General features: G+C 52.6%; 2 protein-coding genes across 9 annotated transcripts; one reads left to right on the forward strand and one right to left on the reverse strand.

Moving 5' to 3' along the window:
* The first annotated feature begins 1,612 nt into the window (after positions 1-1,612).
* Positions 1,613-5,753, forward strand: Percc1 (proline and glutamate rich with coiled coil 1). Its single transcript, XM_076937158.1, has 2 exons — positions 1,613-1,747; positions 3,138-5,753. Exon 2 carries the CDS (start codon positions 3,188-3,190, stop codon positions 4,007-4,009), a length of 822 nt encoding a protein of 273 aa, XP_076793273.1. The 5' UTR covers positions 1,613-1,747; positions 3,138-3,187; the 3' UTR covers positions 4,010-5,753.
* Positions 4,930-14,415, reverse strand: Ccdc154 (coiled-coil domain containing 154). Of its 8 annotated transcripts, none has more exons than XM_076937153.1 (17): positions 13,806-14,415; positions 13,328-13,454; positions 13,032-13,218; positions 12,796-12,842; positions 12,442-12,537; positions 11,999-12,122; positions 9,343-9,444; positions 8,939-9,067; positions 8,741-8,865; positions 8,303-8,429; positions 8,078-8,215; positions 6,485-6,604; positions 6,285-6,361; positions 5,917-6,034; positions 5,701-5,787; positions 5,264-5,451; positions 4,930-5,179 (listed from the first exon to the last, which is right to left on the reverse strand). In XM_076937153.1, exons 1-17 carry the CDS (start codon positions 13,810-13,812, stop codon positions 5,056-5,058), a joined length of 1,923 nt encoding a protein of 640 aa, XP_076793268.1. In that variant the 5' UTR covers positions 13,813-14,415; the 3' UTR covers positions 4,930-5,055. The 8 variants fall into 8 exon arrangements, with proteins under 8 accessions (XP_076793268.1, XP_076793267.1, XP_034362287.1 ...); XM_076937152.1 differs by having other exon boundaries at positions 8,939-9,094; XM_034506396.2 differs by having other exon boundaries at positions 13,328-13,538.
* Positions 14,416-14,495: the final 80 nt, after the last annotated feature.

Raw genomic sequence — 14,495 nt, forward strand, 5'->3', positions numbered from 1 at the left:
TAAGACTTAACTTTTCATTTCTCTGTGGCTTACTTGTGCTGGGTAGGTGTTCTGACTGCAATGACCAGTATCTTCAGGGTTGGTTTCCCTGACCTCCTACCCTCCAGGAACTACAAATTCACTGAGGCCATCAAGTATGGGCTCAGGGGACAGGAAAAAGCTGAAGGTCATAGTGTCAGGTGACATATGCCTAGACTGATGGTCAGTGTTTCACTGGCTTAAAATCTAGGTGCTGTTCTTGCCTAAAGTAGGGGTGGTGCCTAGAGCAAAGAAGGACCCAAAAAAGGTAAGTGATACTCACATCCCTCTTAACCCCTGGGCCAAGTGCTGACTTAGAGACAATCAGCAAATGTTTTGGGCCTGAGGTAGTAAAAGGCATGCTGGGAGGAGCCACTTTCCTGTCCTTAGAACTAACCCCAGTAGCTGCAAGAGGAACCATAGCTGATGATATTTGAAGTCACTGAGGGCTACTTCAGGGCAGCTGAGTGCTCTGGGGACTACACTCTTTCTGGAGGGTACGTGGGTCACCTAGAATAGTGTCCACCACTAAATGCACATCCACTCTAAACCATAGACTGAATTTATTTGGAAAAACTCTTTGTAGATGTGACCAGTTAAGCTGAGGATGTGCTGCGTCCGGGCAGCCTGAAATCCAATGGTGTACATCTTTGTAAGAGTTGCCAGCCAAGCATGGTGGTGCATGCCTGTAAGGTCAGCACTCAGATAGCCACTAGCCTGACACCAGGGTAGGCTACACAGCAAGACCCTGTCTCAAGGTTAAAAAAAAAAAAAAGTGAATGCCCAAGTGCAAATGACAGCATTATTATGGTTATGACAGGTTTCGAAACAAGAAACACCAAGTGGCTGGCAGAACCCCAAGCACCAGCTCCAGGAGGACAGAGAAAACATTCCTGTTCTAAAACCACCCAATTTGGGATCAGTGATTAAGGAAGCCAGAGGAAGCTACCAGAAAGGCAGAGGGCCTCAGGATTAGCGCTCCTCAACTCCACTTAGGTTTAGTTACGTCTAGGCTTCCAACCAGGGAAGGGAGGCGCCTTGTCTTCATACCCCAAGGATGCTCAGCTGCTGGTTCAGTCAGACTGACTACAAGGACAGCTGGGTTTCTGGACAAGTAGGTGGCAGCTACTACATGAGAGTCCTTCTCCAAGTTCTTACTGGGCTGGTTGACATGGTTATGGTTAATCTTAGCTGAACAAAGGCCCAGAGGCTGGAGGGGCTTGGAAGGAGTTACAAGGGCTGCAAGTATTAGCTCCCCTCCTGGACCTAGTGAGTGGTTGCATAGCCTCAATTCCCCCTTGCTCCAGGTCCTGCTGCTGCAGAGCATGGTTTATAGCATGCACTGCAGGCAGGATGTCCTCTGGAGAGGCGTACTCCAGAACTCAAAATAGCATGAAATTTAATTTTCCGCCTATTTGACAAAGCTTGGATGGGGCCCCAATCAGCAGTACAGATAAGGGTCCTCGGATCCAGGGTGTGGGCCAGCTGGGCTTGAGGCAAACACTCCATGGTCCCCCGGCACTGCGTGCAGGTGAGGCAGTCTTCAGGTACTCCCCCCGCGGGGCTCTGGTTGCTGGGCGCTAAAACAAACGGGCTCTGTTTGCCCAGTCTGCGATGACAATGCCGTTGCCAAATATTTGCCAGCCTCAGGCAGTTGTGGAGCCCCCTATAAATGCTTTCGCCCCAGGTGGAGGTGGGCCTGCTGAGTGAGCGCTACAGTCCCAGTCAGGTAGGAGCCTGGGTGAATGCTGGAGTCTTCTGGGGTGGTCACAGCACTGGGGGTTGGGAGGGGGGTGTCTGTCCTGCTGGTAATGTCTGCACTAAGCTCTCCACTAGCAGTCTTCCTCAGAGACTACTGTCAGGACTACTGGACACCTCCTGAGACAGAAGGATCCAGCAATGTAAGACATCAAAGTGGCCAGTCTCTACTTCCCAAGCTCAGCTTTCAGGATAGCAGAGAGGGGCTGGGCAGTTTGACCCTGAGCAGATCTGACTAAGGGGTCACTCACACCCAGGCCTCTCAGACAGAGATTGTCTTCTGATACACCTTGTTGGACACCTGCTCTCCCCTTCCTCTGTGAAAGAGCCTAGTGGCTCTAGGGTTGAGATCTACTGTAGGGTCACTAGCCAGGAGGAGAGAGAGCCATGCCTAGGCTCCAAATGAGACCCCCCCCCCTCTCTCTCTCTCTCTCTCTCTTTCTCTCTCTCTCTTCGGTTTTTCTAGACATGTTTTCCTCTGTGTAGCCCTAGCTGTCCTGGTACTCAGTCTGTAGATCAGGCTGGCCTTGAATTCAGAGATCTGCCTGCCTGACTCTTGAGATTAAAGGCATGTGCCACCACACCTGGTTTGACACCCTTTTCTAAAAAAAAAAAAAAAAAAAAAAACCACCACCACCACCAACAAGAATTACTACCCAAGAGGGGTGGCACATGCCTTTAATCCCAGCATTCTGGAGGCAGGGACAAGCAGACTTGTGTGAGTTTGAAGCCAGTCCAGTTTATACGGCAAGTTCTAGGATGGCCAAGGCTATGTAGACAGGTCCTATCTCAAAACAAAGAAAACAAAAGAGGAAGAGGAGGAGGAGGGGGGAAGGAAGGAAGGAAAGAAAAAAGAAAGAAAAACAAAACCCCAACAATTGCACCTCTTCAGAAAGAAGCCCTGGAGCTGTGACTGTAGCTAACGGTAGCTACATAGGAACTGTGTCTACTGGAGCTTTTTGGCTGTCACAGCCCCCCCAAGCTCCCAATGGCATATGGCAGACTTCTGAGCCTGTCAAGGCAGGTTCTGGTTCTATCCAGTGATCCAGGCTGGGACAGGGTAGATGCCTTGTCCAGTGCCTGTCTCTTCCTGTCTGGGTAGTACTGCCCTCTAGTATTGCCTCTGGCCCTACCCTGTGGCCTGAGTGATCCCAACTGTGGTGGTTCTCATGGTAGCATCTGTTTCCCCTGTACCATGAGGGCTCCTCCCTACACGGGTACATCTCTCTGAGCTCAGTAGGCCCAGGGATGGAGAGAGCAAAGAGCTGAAGCAGCGTTTTGCAGGCTGTGCACACACAGGCTATGTCTAGTGGGCACTGCCAGCCCTCACTTGCTAACCCATCCTCTCACTTCCCTCCTAGTCTGTGCCTGCTGTTCCAGGAACCCCCAGAATTTTGGAGACCTCAACAAGATGGCTGCTGGTGTTATACGGTCTGTCTGTGACTTCCAGCTGCCCCTACCATCACACAAGTCTTTCCTGCCCACAGACCTGGAGGCTCCAGAAACTTCTGAAGAAGAGGAGGAGGAGGAAGAAGAGGAGGAGGAGGAAGAGGAAGAAGAAGAGGGAGACCAGGACCTGCAAGGTGAGGGGCTACAGGAATGCAGCCCAGACTCCCAGAGCTCAGGAGTAGCCCCTCAAGGTCCCAGCAGCCCTGAAACCCCAATGCAGCTGCTGCGCTTCTCAGAGCTCATCAGTGGTGACATCCAGAGATATTTTGGACGCAAGGACACAGGGCAAGACCCAGATGCCCAAGACATCTGTGCTGACAGCCAGCCAGCCAGCTGTTCTGCCCGGGATCTATACTATGCTGATCTCGTATGCCTGGCCCAGGATGGGCTCCCAGAGGATGAGGAGGCTGCTGAGCTCAGGATGCATTTCCCTGGGGGGCCTGAGGGTCAGGTGCACAGGCTGGGCCACAGAGGAGACAGGGTGCCACCACTGGGCCCCCTGGCCGAGCTCTTTGATTATGGCCTTCGGCAGTTCTCCAGACCCAGAGTGTCAGCTTGCCGAAGACTAAGGCTGGAGCGGAAGTACAGCCACATAACCCCCATGACCCAAAGAAAATTGCCTCCATCCTTCTGGAAGGAGCCTGTGCCCAACCCACTAGGCCTACTGCACCCGGGCACACCAGATTTTAGTGATCTGCTGGCCAGCTGGTCTGCTGAGGGTGGCTCTGAGTTGCAGAGTGGAGGCACCCAAGCTCTGGAGGGGACACATCTGGCTGAGGTCTAGTGAGCAGGCAGGTGAGTCAGGAGTGTGCTGGGGGTAGCAGTGGCCATTTCTATTTCTACCTTCAGAACAACCCAGCACCTACTTCCTATAGCACAGGCCCTGCCCTAGTAGGTCTATCTAAGTAGTCATGCAGTTAGCTCTCCCTCAAGGAGAGCAGGCCCAAGAGGATGTAAGCTTATCCCAAACCTGGAACTGTGGCCACCATCACTGAGAGGAGAGCGAGGAGGGCAAGGAGAGCGAGGAGAGCGAGAGCGAGAGCGAGAGCGAGAGCGAGAGAGAGAGAGAGAGAGAGAGAGAGAGAGAGAAAGAGAGAGAACAAAAGCTTATCCAGACACATCTGGCTAGCGGCTCTCAGGGGGCGGGGGGACCCCCACTATACACAGCAGGACTCAGGACTCTGCCCACATGAAGCGAATGGAACCCAGGCGAGAACTATTACTTGCGTGTACACCCTTGCCCATTGTTACTAGGCCAGCCCCAAGATTCACGTCAGTAGCAAAGAGCGCTGCAAAAGTCGGGACTAAAACCCGGCCAGCCCTCCCCGTCTCTGGAGGTCTCAGGTGGTTTCATGTGTCGTCTCCTCAGCTAGGCTGGTGGCAGGACTAGGAGCTGCATGCAAGAGTTCGGGTTTTCTTGAGAGGCCAGACGAGGGACACTGCCTGATCACAGAGACCTAGATGCTCGCTCTCCAGATTCGTGCTCACAAGCGGCTTCCCTGGCACCTCAGTGTTAGCGGACAGGTGGGCAGGGCTGGGGATGTCTGAGGGCCCTGTGTCCTTGCTCTTTACATTTGTCCTCACAGGCAGCAGGGGTGTATCCTGACAGGTGTGGCCTGGGCGCCCCTGCACAGAACTCCCAGTGAACATGATAGTCTGGCCTTGCACTAGGCAGGGCAGGAGGAGTACTTCAAGGACCAAATAACTTGGGCCTTCTGAGTTTGGTCCCTCTCACTACTTGACACCCTTGTCGGGCCTGTGAGCTGCAGAAAAGCCATTCTATCAGATAACAGGAGAGTCTGGCTCCAGCAGGTACAAGGACTGGCATGTTTATTTCTGGATCATACTCAGAGATGTGACCTCATATGCAGGCTTCCATTGGGTTATGGCTGAGATCACTCCGGGCCTTTTCTGGGCCACCAAGTTCAAGAGGACTGTCTTCCAATGAAGCCACCTGCCCAGAGATGTAGCTCATACACAACACACCCCCTGTGGCAGTGTTGCTACCCTTGGGAGACCCAGCCTCTCAGGTGCCCACCTCACAGCCTGGTACACTCCCCAGGAGTTCACAGAGACCAGCTCGCTCAGGGCTATGTCCTTGATGAAGAACCGCTGCCTCACCAGGGACATAAATACCCGCTTGCTGCCCAGCGTCAGTGGCCAGGGTCCCTCCTCACTCCACAGGCGCAGCATGCTCTCACGCAGGGTTGCGATCTCTTCTGTGCGCTGCAAGTGCAGAGGTACGGGGCCAAGAGAACTCATGGGGAACAAGTACAGAGGTGGGTGGCAGATGTGTGTATGTGGGGATGTCTTCCACAGAGGAAGCCCAGCGGGAGGTCCTCACCTCCAGGACACACTGTTCAGCACCACCCAGCTAATGTGTTCCTGGGACCCTGTAGAGATGGGAACAGAGGGGCTTGGGGCAGGCTGGCAGAGGGTGAGGGGTCAAGCGGTTCTCCCAGAGTTTTCTCTCACCAGTTTGGTCTCATTATTAAACTTCAGGTTCTGGATGGTTTTGTTGGCCTGGAGGCTGTTTTCCAGCTTTATCATTTGCTTCTGAAACTAAACATAGCTCTAATCATGAGCAGATACAGACTGCCGCCAGCCAAATATACCCACCAGCACAGCAACACTGGGGGCCTGGAGTTTAGGGAAGCAGACACAGGTAGCTTCCTGGGGCCCAAGGGATACCGTGGCCAGCTGGCCCTGGATCTCTGCAATCTTCCGTCCAGGGTTCTCCTCTTTCAGAAGCTGCACAGACATCAGCAAGGTAGCTAGCTCCTGTCGCACAGTCTCAACCTCAAACTCCCTGTGGGCGTCAGGGGTTGGTTATAGGGGGTTCCAGAGCCCAAGGAAGAAGGCTCAGTTCAGAGCTAAGACTCCTGAGGCTAAACTTGAGAGTTTAGGCTATTCTATAGGAGGTAGAGCCCAGGGTGGGACTAGCTAGGGACTGGATAACCATACAGGCAGAGGTGCAGGGCTTAGAAGGACCAGTAAAGATCAGGGAGATAGAAGAGTTTCTGTATTTCCAAGAGGCCTGGGTGGTTTTGAAGCCTCACCTGGCCTTGCCCTCAGCAGAGATCTTCACATCTATGTCACTCTTGTGAAGAACACACTTGTTGGAGACACTTTCTATCTGAAATGTGGAATATGTAGGAAGCCAAGGTGACTTAGCACAGCCATCTGGGAGCCCCAGGCCAGCCCAAGCCTAGCCAAGGTCTAGAACCTCAAGGCTAGTGGCAACTCTGTTCTTACCCACCTGCTGGGGGAGGTTGTTCACTTTCTCCTGCACCTCCTGCAAGTGAGCTGAGACTTCTTTCAGCCACTGGGCCAGATCCTGCAGCGACTCCCTCTCCACACCTTCCCATTCAGTCTGTGCCTGCAATTTCAACATCCTGTGAGGGATGGTAGGCAGATGGGTAGACAGGGCCTGCTAAAGCTAAGAGGCAGAGTATCTGACTCTAAAGCATGTTTGTATAAAGCATGCAGATTGCCCGGAAAAGCCTGGCCAGACACTGCAGAAGACAGATGTTCCAGACTTATGGCAGCTGAGGTGGTCTTCCTAGGCAGGGCCATCCAGCTGGGCAGAAACTTGCCCTTGAGGAGCTGACAGTTGTTTGTGACAGGAATAGAGAACAGATTGACCACACTTCAGGAGGGTACATTGTGGCCAATGGACTCGTTGGCAGCTGCTCTGGCCATACATATCCAGAAAGGATGCAGAGGCAGCCAAGGTTGGGGGATCCACCCGCCACACCAGAGGGAGTGTTCACAGCAGTTACAAAAGAGAATGGCCTCTTGTGTCTATCAACAGAGGAATAAGTATGTGAAACATGGTCTGTCCACATGTAGGAACATTATTTAGCTACCAAGGGATAAAGCATGGATCCACACAACAGGGATGACCCATGAAGGCAACTCAGGAGAGAAGCCCGAGATGAAAGGTTTATGCTGGGATGAAGTGCCTACAGCATACAGATCAGAGCTAGGTGGGGGAGGAGAGGAACAGTTAGGCTCTGGGGTTCTATATGATGTGAAGAGAAAGTTCTGGAGCTGACTTCAATAACTTCTCTTGTGAACGCACTAAACGTGCCGGGTTTTGGTTAGGGTTGGGGTTGAGCAATCTTCCTGCCTTGGACTCCTGAGGTTGGGATCATACTGAGCATCAGGCCAGCACACAGGCTACATAGCAAAATCCTCTCTTACATCAAACCAATAGTGACACGATAATAATAATGGGATGAAGAAATGGATTGGCAGTTCAGAGTACTTGCTGTTCTTCCAGAGGACTGGAATTTGGTTCCCAGCACCCAGGCTGGGTGGCTCACAATCATCTGTGACTCCAGCCTCAGGAGAGTGACACACTCTTCTGCCTATCTGAGCACTTACACACATGCAGTACATACACACATACACATAAATAAAAAAATACAAAAAAGGAAATTCAAACAAATAAAATATACAACTAAACAAAACCCACTGAACTATATGCTTTAAAAGGTGATTGGGGGTGGGTGGGTGGTGGCGGTGCTTTTTCAAGACAGGGTTGCTCTATGCAACACTCCTGGCTGTCCTGGAACTACTTTTGTGGACCAGGCTGGCCTTGAACTATAGAGATCTACCTGCCTCTGCCTCCAGAGCTGGGATTACGGAAACGTGTTTCCATTCCCAACTGAAAGGTGAATTGAACAGAGAAAAAAAGAAAACAAAGAAGAGAGTGGGGAAGGAAAGAGAAAGAGTGTGCTGGGGCCAAGGGGCTGTAGGAGCCACCCTGCCTGATTCAGAGGATCAGGTCTCTACCCGTGGCTCCATCCTTTATTTCCCTTCCTTATTATGGGTCTGTCCACCTCACCTGGGATAGCTTCAGGTCTAGTGTTTGCTCCTGCAGATCTAGCCTCCAGCTCAGAGCTAGACAGTGGTCACTCAGGTCCTTCAACTGCTGGTCCAGTCCTGCCACTGACCCCTCTAGGACCTGGCTCTTCTCCTGGAGCTGCATGGGACGGCGTGGAGGGAAGCTCTGCTGGGTGCCCATGTGCACAGGGATCCCTGCCGAGTGCCACCTTGCTCAGTCCCTTACCAGCTCCAGTGCATCCTGTGTTTCCTGCTGAGCTAGCTTGCCAGCCGTCTGCACAGCCTCCAGATTCTCATGGACATATGAAGCCAACTCCCCAGCCTGGGTCTCCTCCAAGCTCACCTTGGCCTCCCTGTGTATTGATACCCAAACTATCCCTTAGCACTGGCTAGGGAGTGGGAGAGGCTGCGTGCTAGCCCTGGGACCTTCTAGGTGATCCCATGGACCAGGGGAGGGGTGTTCCCAAGAAGAGAGTGTGACACTCAGGGTGAAGGAACGGGAGCTCTAGCAGAGGGTTGCTATCCTTTCGTGACATGTCCAATTAGTCAGGGTCTAACCGACAGCTGCAGGGGTTGAGGGAGTCAGGGCATTCCCCAGCTAAGCTCAGCCAGTGGTTAGCTGAGCAAGGGACTGAGTGGACCACTGTCCTGACAAGACACCCACCGAGCCTTCTGCTCAGCCATCAGGACACGATTCAGTGACACCTGGTTCTGTCGCACAAACTTGGTCAGATAGACTACAGCTTTGTCTAGGCCCCGGCACTGCTCCAGTAGGTGGCCCTCCTCCTCCTGCTATGGCAGAAGTGGCCCTGAGCCTTGGTGACTACCCCATCTCCCACCCTGCCTGGCCATCCAGGCCCACCTCACGCTGTGCCCGCAAGACCCGCAAGCGCTCCTCTGTCAGTTCATGCAGCTTCTGCCAGCGGCTTTCCAGTTCCTCTCGCAGGCTGCTCTCTGCCATCAGCCGTGTACTCTCTGAGGATTTCATTCTCTGTGGAGACAGCACTAGCTGCTGCAACTTTTAAAAAAATAATTTATTTTTATTTTATGTTTTGACCATGTGCATGTCTGTGTGAGGGTGTTAGAACTCCAGGAACAGATGTAGACAGTAGTGAGATGCCATGTGGTTGCTTGCAATTTAACTGGATACTCTGGAAGAGCAGCCAGTACTCTTAACCTCTGAGCCATCTCTCCAACCCAGCACCTGTAAATGTGTTGCTCCGTTGGACAATCTGTGAGGACACTGGGCCCCACCCAGGCCCTCACCTGCTCCAAGGCCAGGAAACTCTTCTGTAGAAAACCACATAGCTTAGCCTCTCTCTTTAGGAAGCGGAGGCTCATCTCCTCGTTGAGTTTGGTCATCTGGGCCTGTGAGGGACCAGAGTCACCTGAAGCTTCCCTGCCAGAAATCCTACCCTGCCTTGTATGTCCACTCCCTCACCAGGGTCTCATTCCCCCCATGTTCCCAATCCCTGCAGAGCCAGGCTGCATGTACTGGGCAGTAATGAAGGTAGGGCAGCTGGACCCACTGTCCCCCAGAACACTAGATCACGAGCCAGGAAGGGGCCTAAGGATCAAGATCATGAGGGCCTAGACAATTCAGTGCACATCCAGAGCCCCAGATGTACCTGGGAAAGGCTGCTCAGTGGGCACTGGATTCCATGCTGAGCTGGAGCCTCAGCAGGAGAAGCTCATGTGAAGACACCCTGGTGTGTGAGAACACCCCTGGACATGTGGGACCCAAGCATGGCCTTATCAAGCATGTGGGTGGGAAAACTAGAAGTAACCCTTGGGCTTTGCCTCCTCCCCATGCTGTTCTCTTGCTGCTCTGAGGGTCGGAAGGCACAGGACAGAGGTCCAAGGCCCAGCTCAGCCTTCTGTCCCTCAACCTCACACACTCTGTAGTAAGGCTGTCTCCTTTGGGACTTGACATAGCCAGTGCCATTATGCAGCTGAGCAGCTGTGGTGACCTGTGGAGATCTTGGATTGCAGTCATGGCAATGAGAAACAGCTCTGAGCAGATAGCTGTCTATGGGAATGGGGCTAACAGCCTCTCTGGGAGAGGGGAGGGAGAGTTATAGACCTTTCCCTGCAATTGCAACCAGCACTCCCTCCTACCCAACTACTCCAATGCTAAAGTATAAGAGGTAAAATATTGATGGTAGGGCCATGGCAGCCTTTTGGTTTGCACCCACCCGTCTTACCCGTGCTAACCTGTAAGAAGACCCAATAAGCCCATTTATTTGCTAAGCTGGACTTGGAATCTTTCTTTAAGCCCACTGGCTCCTTCCCTATTTAGAGTGAATAAATATTTCTCTCATGTCTCCCCAGAAATATCAGGATTTGACAAATCTGGATGTTTGGCACATGACTGGAATTCCAGTACTCAGGAGGTTGAAGTTCACAGGAGGGTTGCCGAGTCTGAGGTGATCTGGGCTTCAAAGTGAGACTGTCACACCTCCATATATACCAAAGAAAAGTCACAAGAAACCTACCTCACAACATCCACTTGCCTGTCACCTCTGTGGCTGCAGGACTCTCTTACCAACAGGCCCAGCTCTCAGGCTCTCACAAAGAACCTGGCATGGGCCACTGTCTGGGTGAAGTTCATCTGAGGCACTACTGGCCTCCCTTCCCTGCAGGAGGGGAGCCTCAAACAGGGATGGCTACATTTTATTTTTAAGATAGGATCTCATATATGGCCCAGGCTGGCTTCGTACCTGTCATGCCACTATGCTCAGATTTATGGGTGCTGGAGATTGAATCCAGAACTCTGTGAATACTAGGCCAGCAATCCATCAACTAAGCCAGACACCCATCCCTCGGTCACCTTTTCTGAAGAGCTAGGCCGCAAATATTTCAAGATCCCAGGGTCTCCCTTGAAGCCTCCCAACTCTTGTTCAAAGTAGTGACTGTCACTATGTTAAACAAATGTTCATGGCTCTGTGCCAATAAAACTTTATTACAAAAACAAGCAGTGGCATGTAAACTCCTAAGAACCCTCAAAGGGCCTGATTAGCTTCCTTCATGCCCAGCATGTGAGGAATCCTCAACCCAAAGCTTCTGTGTTTTTGATGATGGCAATGCATTAACTTCCCAGCAGCCATGAGGTGAACGCCACTACTTCTGGGCAGAAGCATCCAGTATGTTCTGCCCACTCTGTCCTGTGAGGAGCCTGGATACAGAACAGCAGCTGTAATCCCTGGTCTACATTTGTAGAGCCAAAAAGCTGGGTGGCAGGCATGTGTAACCACTCCTAAGCTCCATGTAGAAGCAGAGGCAGGTTGCCCGGTCTCTGTCTCTCTCTTTCTTCCAAGCCACGGTTTCTCTGTGTAACTTTAGCTATCCTGGAACCAGTTCTGTAGACCAGGCTGACTTTGAACTGAGAGATTCACCTGCCTCTGCCTCCTGAGTGCTAGGATGAAAGGTGTGCACCACCCCCATGCAGAGGCCCCTCTGAAGGGTCCCAAGTGGAAGGAGAACATGCTGCCTTGGGATTTTGAGTCCTACTTGAGAGAAATGCTAAACCCAAAAACAGCTGCAGAAGGAGCCTCAGGCCCAGCTGCTCCTTTTCTGTTAGTTCAACTGACTTGTTTTGTAAGAGGCCCCGTCCCCTGCCCATGCTTTCTGTTCCCCCAAACCTGCAGCAACAGGGCACATGACAAGGCTGTGTGACAGCAGAATTGAGTTTTCAGTGACTGAGATTGCAGCTAAGGTCAGTGAGTGGGCAGTGCAGCTGGGATGAGAGGCGACCACATCACACAGGGTGGGACTGGTGAGCCTACTCTTGTACACTGAAACAGACGACTGCAGGAAGGGAGGCACTGATGACAAGGCCATAGGCTGGGGAACACTGGAGGTTTCCCGCTCAGAGCCCTGATGGTGACTCTTGCCTAGGCGAAGCCTGGCTTTCAGGAGGTACCTGCATCTTGGCCAACTCAAGGTCCACCTTTTGGCTGGTGTCCTCTTGGTTTTTCTGCAGGGTGCTGCAGGCTGCTTCCCGGCCCTGCTCCTCTTGGCTCAGCATGCCAGTCAGGTTGGTCAGTCTAGAGGCAATAGGTGTGTTAACACCAACTCAGGGGAGACTGGTGGGCTTTAGGCCCTTAGGTCCTTCTCAGGCTGAGGTACACAACCCACCCAGGTGACACATGGAAATAGCCCTTGGAGGTCCCTAGTGAGAGCAAGGCACCAAATGAAAGAGAGCAGGCAGGTGGGGTCTCCAGTAGTGAGAAGTGCAGCATTCATGTTACAAGATGCTCCCTGGGGCCACTGAGGGCTCAAGATGGAAGACCTCAGCCTTGCTCTGGCCTGAGATTTCCAGTGTATACAAAACTGGTTTCAAGCTAGTCCAAGGAGTTGGCCCACCTGAGGTTTATCTCTTGCTCGGAATGTTTCCGCTCTGAGTCCTGTAGAGCCTGTTTCCTCCTGATGTGTGTCAAAGCCTCCCGGACCTCCACTAGCCTGGTGGAAGGAGTTGCCATGCTAGCCCCAGAGCAGCTAGGCAGTGTCTGTTGCTGCAGGTCTGGTCATGGGGTCATGCAACCCGTTTCCCACCACCTGTATAGCCTGCCCCAGTGTATGCAGAGCCAGTCTGAATTGGGACAACTATAGGTATTGTTTACTTAAATGAGATCCGTGTGGGCACCACACCAGCTACTGCAGGGAAGCATGGGACCCAGCCCTTCCCACTGAAGCTTGTACTTGTCTCTCTCTCTATACCTTTTATCCAGGGCTTGCATCTGGTTCTGGCTCTGGGGCCCAGATAACTGCAAAGAGGAGGAAACGAGGGCTAGGCAGGTTGAATCTGTGCCTACCAAGCCCCTGCAGCATAAGCGCAGGAGAATATGAAGGAGCCAGAGCTTGAAACAACTGGGATCAGTAGGGTCAGGATCCAGGAAATGTCCCAAGCATCAGGAAAAGGTTGGCTTATTCGTGTATCTTCTGCTTTGTCTCACCTCTAACTCCTTCTCTGGGCTCCAGGCTGCCTGCTGCATTTCTTGCCTCAGCTGCCGCAGCTCTGAGGCCTGCATATGCACACGGGCACGGACCTGTAACAGCTCACGAAGCAGGCCCAATGTGGCATGTTCACAGCGTTCCTTGTGTCCCCTCAGGCGAACCACCTCAGCCTGCAGCTCAGCTACCCTAATGAGGGCCAGAGCAGGTAGGTCAAGCTGTGCCTCTCCTGGTAACTCGCTCATAGTATCATCTCCCTTACCCCACATGGCCTTTTCTCATACTCTGTGAGGCTCACCATTGTTCCAGCTGTTTCCACTGCTTAGGGGTATCCTGTTCAGGGACCAAGGAGCCAGGCGCCAGGCCACTGTACTCATATCTTTCCGAGGTCTCTACACTCAAGGGCTCAGGACTGGCTAGGCCTTCTGTTAAGAGAAGCTCCAGGTCGTCGAGCGCGGCAGTACTCAGTTGTGTTGGTGAAAACCCTAGCGAGGAGCCATCCGCTGGCTCTGGAAGAAGGCACCTTGGGAGCTCTTGCACAAGAACAGTAGTAGTGCCTGTAATCTTGCTCACTGTACCCTGACCTCAGAGACTCATCTTGCTGAGTCATACAGATCAGCCCTTCTGAAGGTTCAGGTAAGAGGGGTTGAGGGCCCCGGGGGAGGACACACAGTACTAGGAAGCAGAGTAGGAAAGAGGTCCCACCTAGCCAGTTCCATGAGAACCTGTGAGGTCTAAAAGCAGGACTACTCTGTACATCCCTCCTCTCTGCTTACCTGACATGGCTTCGCCAGGAGCCACCACCTGAAGCTCAGGTAATGGTTTTAGTGCCCCTGTGGCTGCCCAAAGCTGGACACCAGGCCAGGGTGGCCGAGTGGTTGGCTGTAATCCAGGCCAGAAAGCTGCAGGAGCTGGGGATCAATTGAGGGATAGAAGAGAAGGCTTTGGGGCACAGAGTAGGCAGGATTTAGAAAAGGCTGTGGACTCAAGGAAGTCAGGGTCAAGAGGAAGGTTTGGAACTTGGGGAGAAGACAAGGGTTGAAAGTGGAGACTGAACCTTTGGGAGGTGAGCCAGGAAGAGGCTGTGGGCCCTGACAGTAGTGGAGGTTTGAGGTAGCGGCTCCTGCCCTTCCACCTTGCCTCTTCAGTGAATCCTGAAGGAGGCAGGTACAGCTGAGTTATTCTGGAACCTTCTTTTTCTCACCAGAACCCTATGACTTCATGGCCAACTGCCAGTGGAACTTGAGTCCTCATCTGCCCTGTCCTGCACACTCTCTAACTTCTGGTTCCTGGAAGGGTTTGGGGGGGGACAATGAAGCATCCGCCTTGCAGAAGAGCCTCCTCTGGCTCTGGGGCTACTGGATTATGGCCATGGTGAAGAGGTTGTTCAGGAATCATCACAGACCTGAGTCACACATGGAGCAAAAGGCAAAGGTCCTAGGCAAATGGGACACAAAGAGGGTGAT

This window comes from Arvicanthis niloticus, chromosome 6 (assembly GCF_011762505.2).
Source record: "Arvicanthis niloticus isolate mArvNil1 chromosome 6, mArvNil1.pat.X, whole genome shotgun sequence".
NCBI classification, from domain to species: Eukaryota; Metazoa; Chordata; class Mammalia; order Rodentia; family Muridae; genus Arvicanthis; species Arvicanthis niloticus.

Excerpts from the sequence above, each read along its gene's own strand:
- Ccdc154 (XM_076937151.1), bottom strand. Across the intron at positions 8,430-8,740 it reads ATGGCTGAGCAGAAGGCTCG|GGAGGCCAAGGTGAGCTTGG; the intron begins GTGGGTGTCTTG and ends ATCAATACACAG. Across the intron at positions 6,605-8,077 it reads TAGACCTGAAGCTATCCCAG|GCACAGACTGAATGGGAAGG; the intron begins GTGAGGTGGACA and ends TTGAAATTGCAG.
- Percc1 (XM_076937158.1), top strand. The coding sequence starts at position 3,188 with ATGGCTGCTGGTGTTATACGGTCTGTCTGTGACTTCCAGCTGCCCCTA.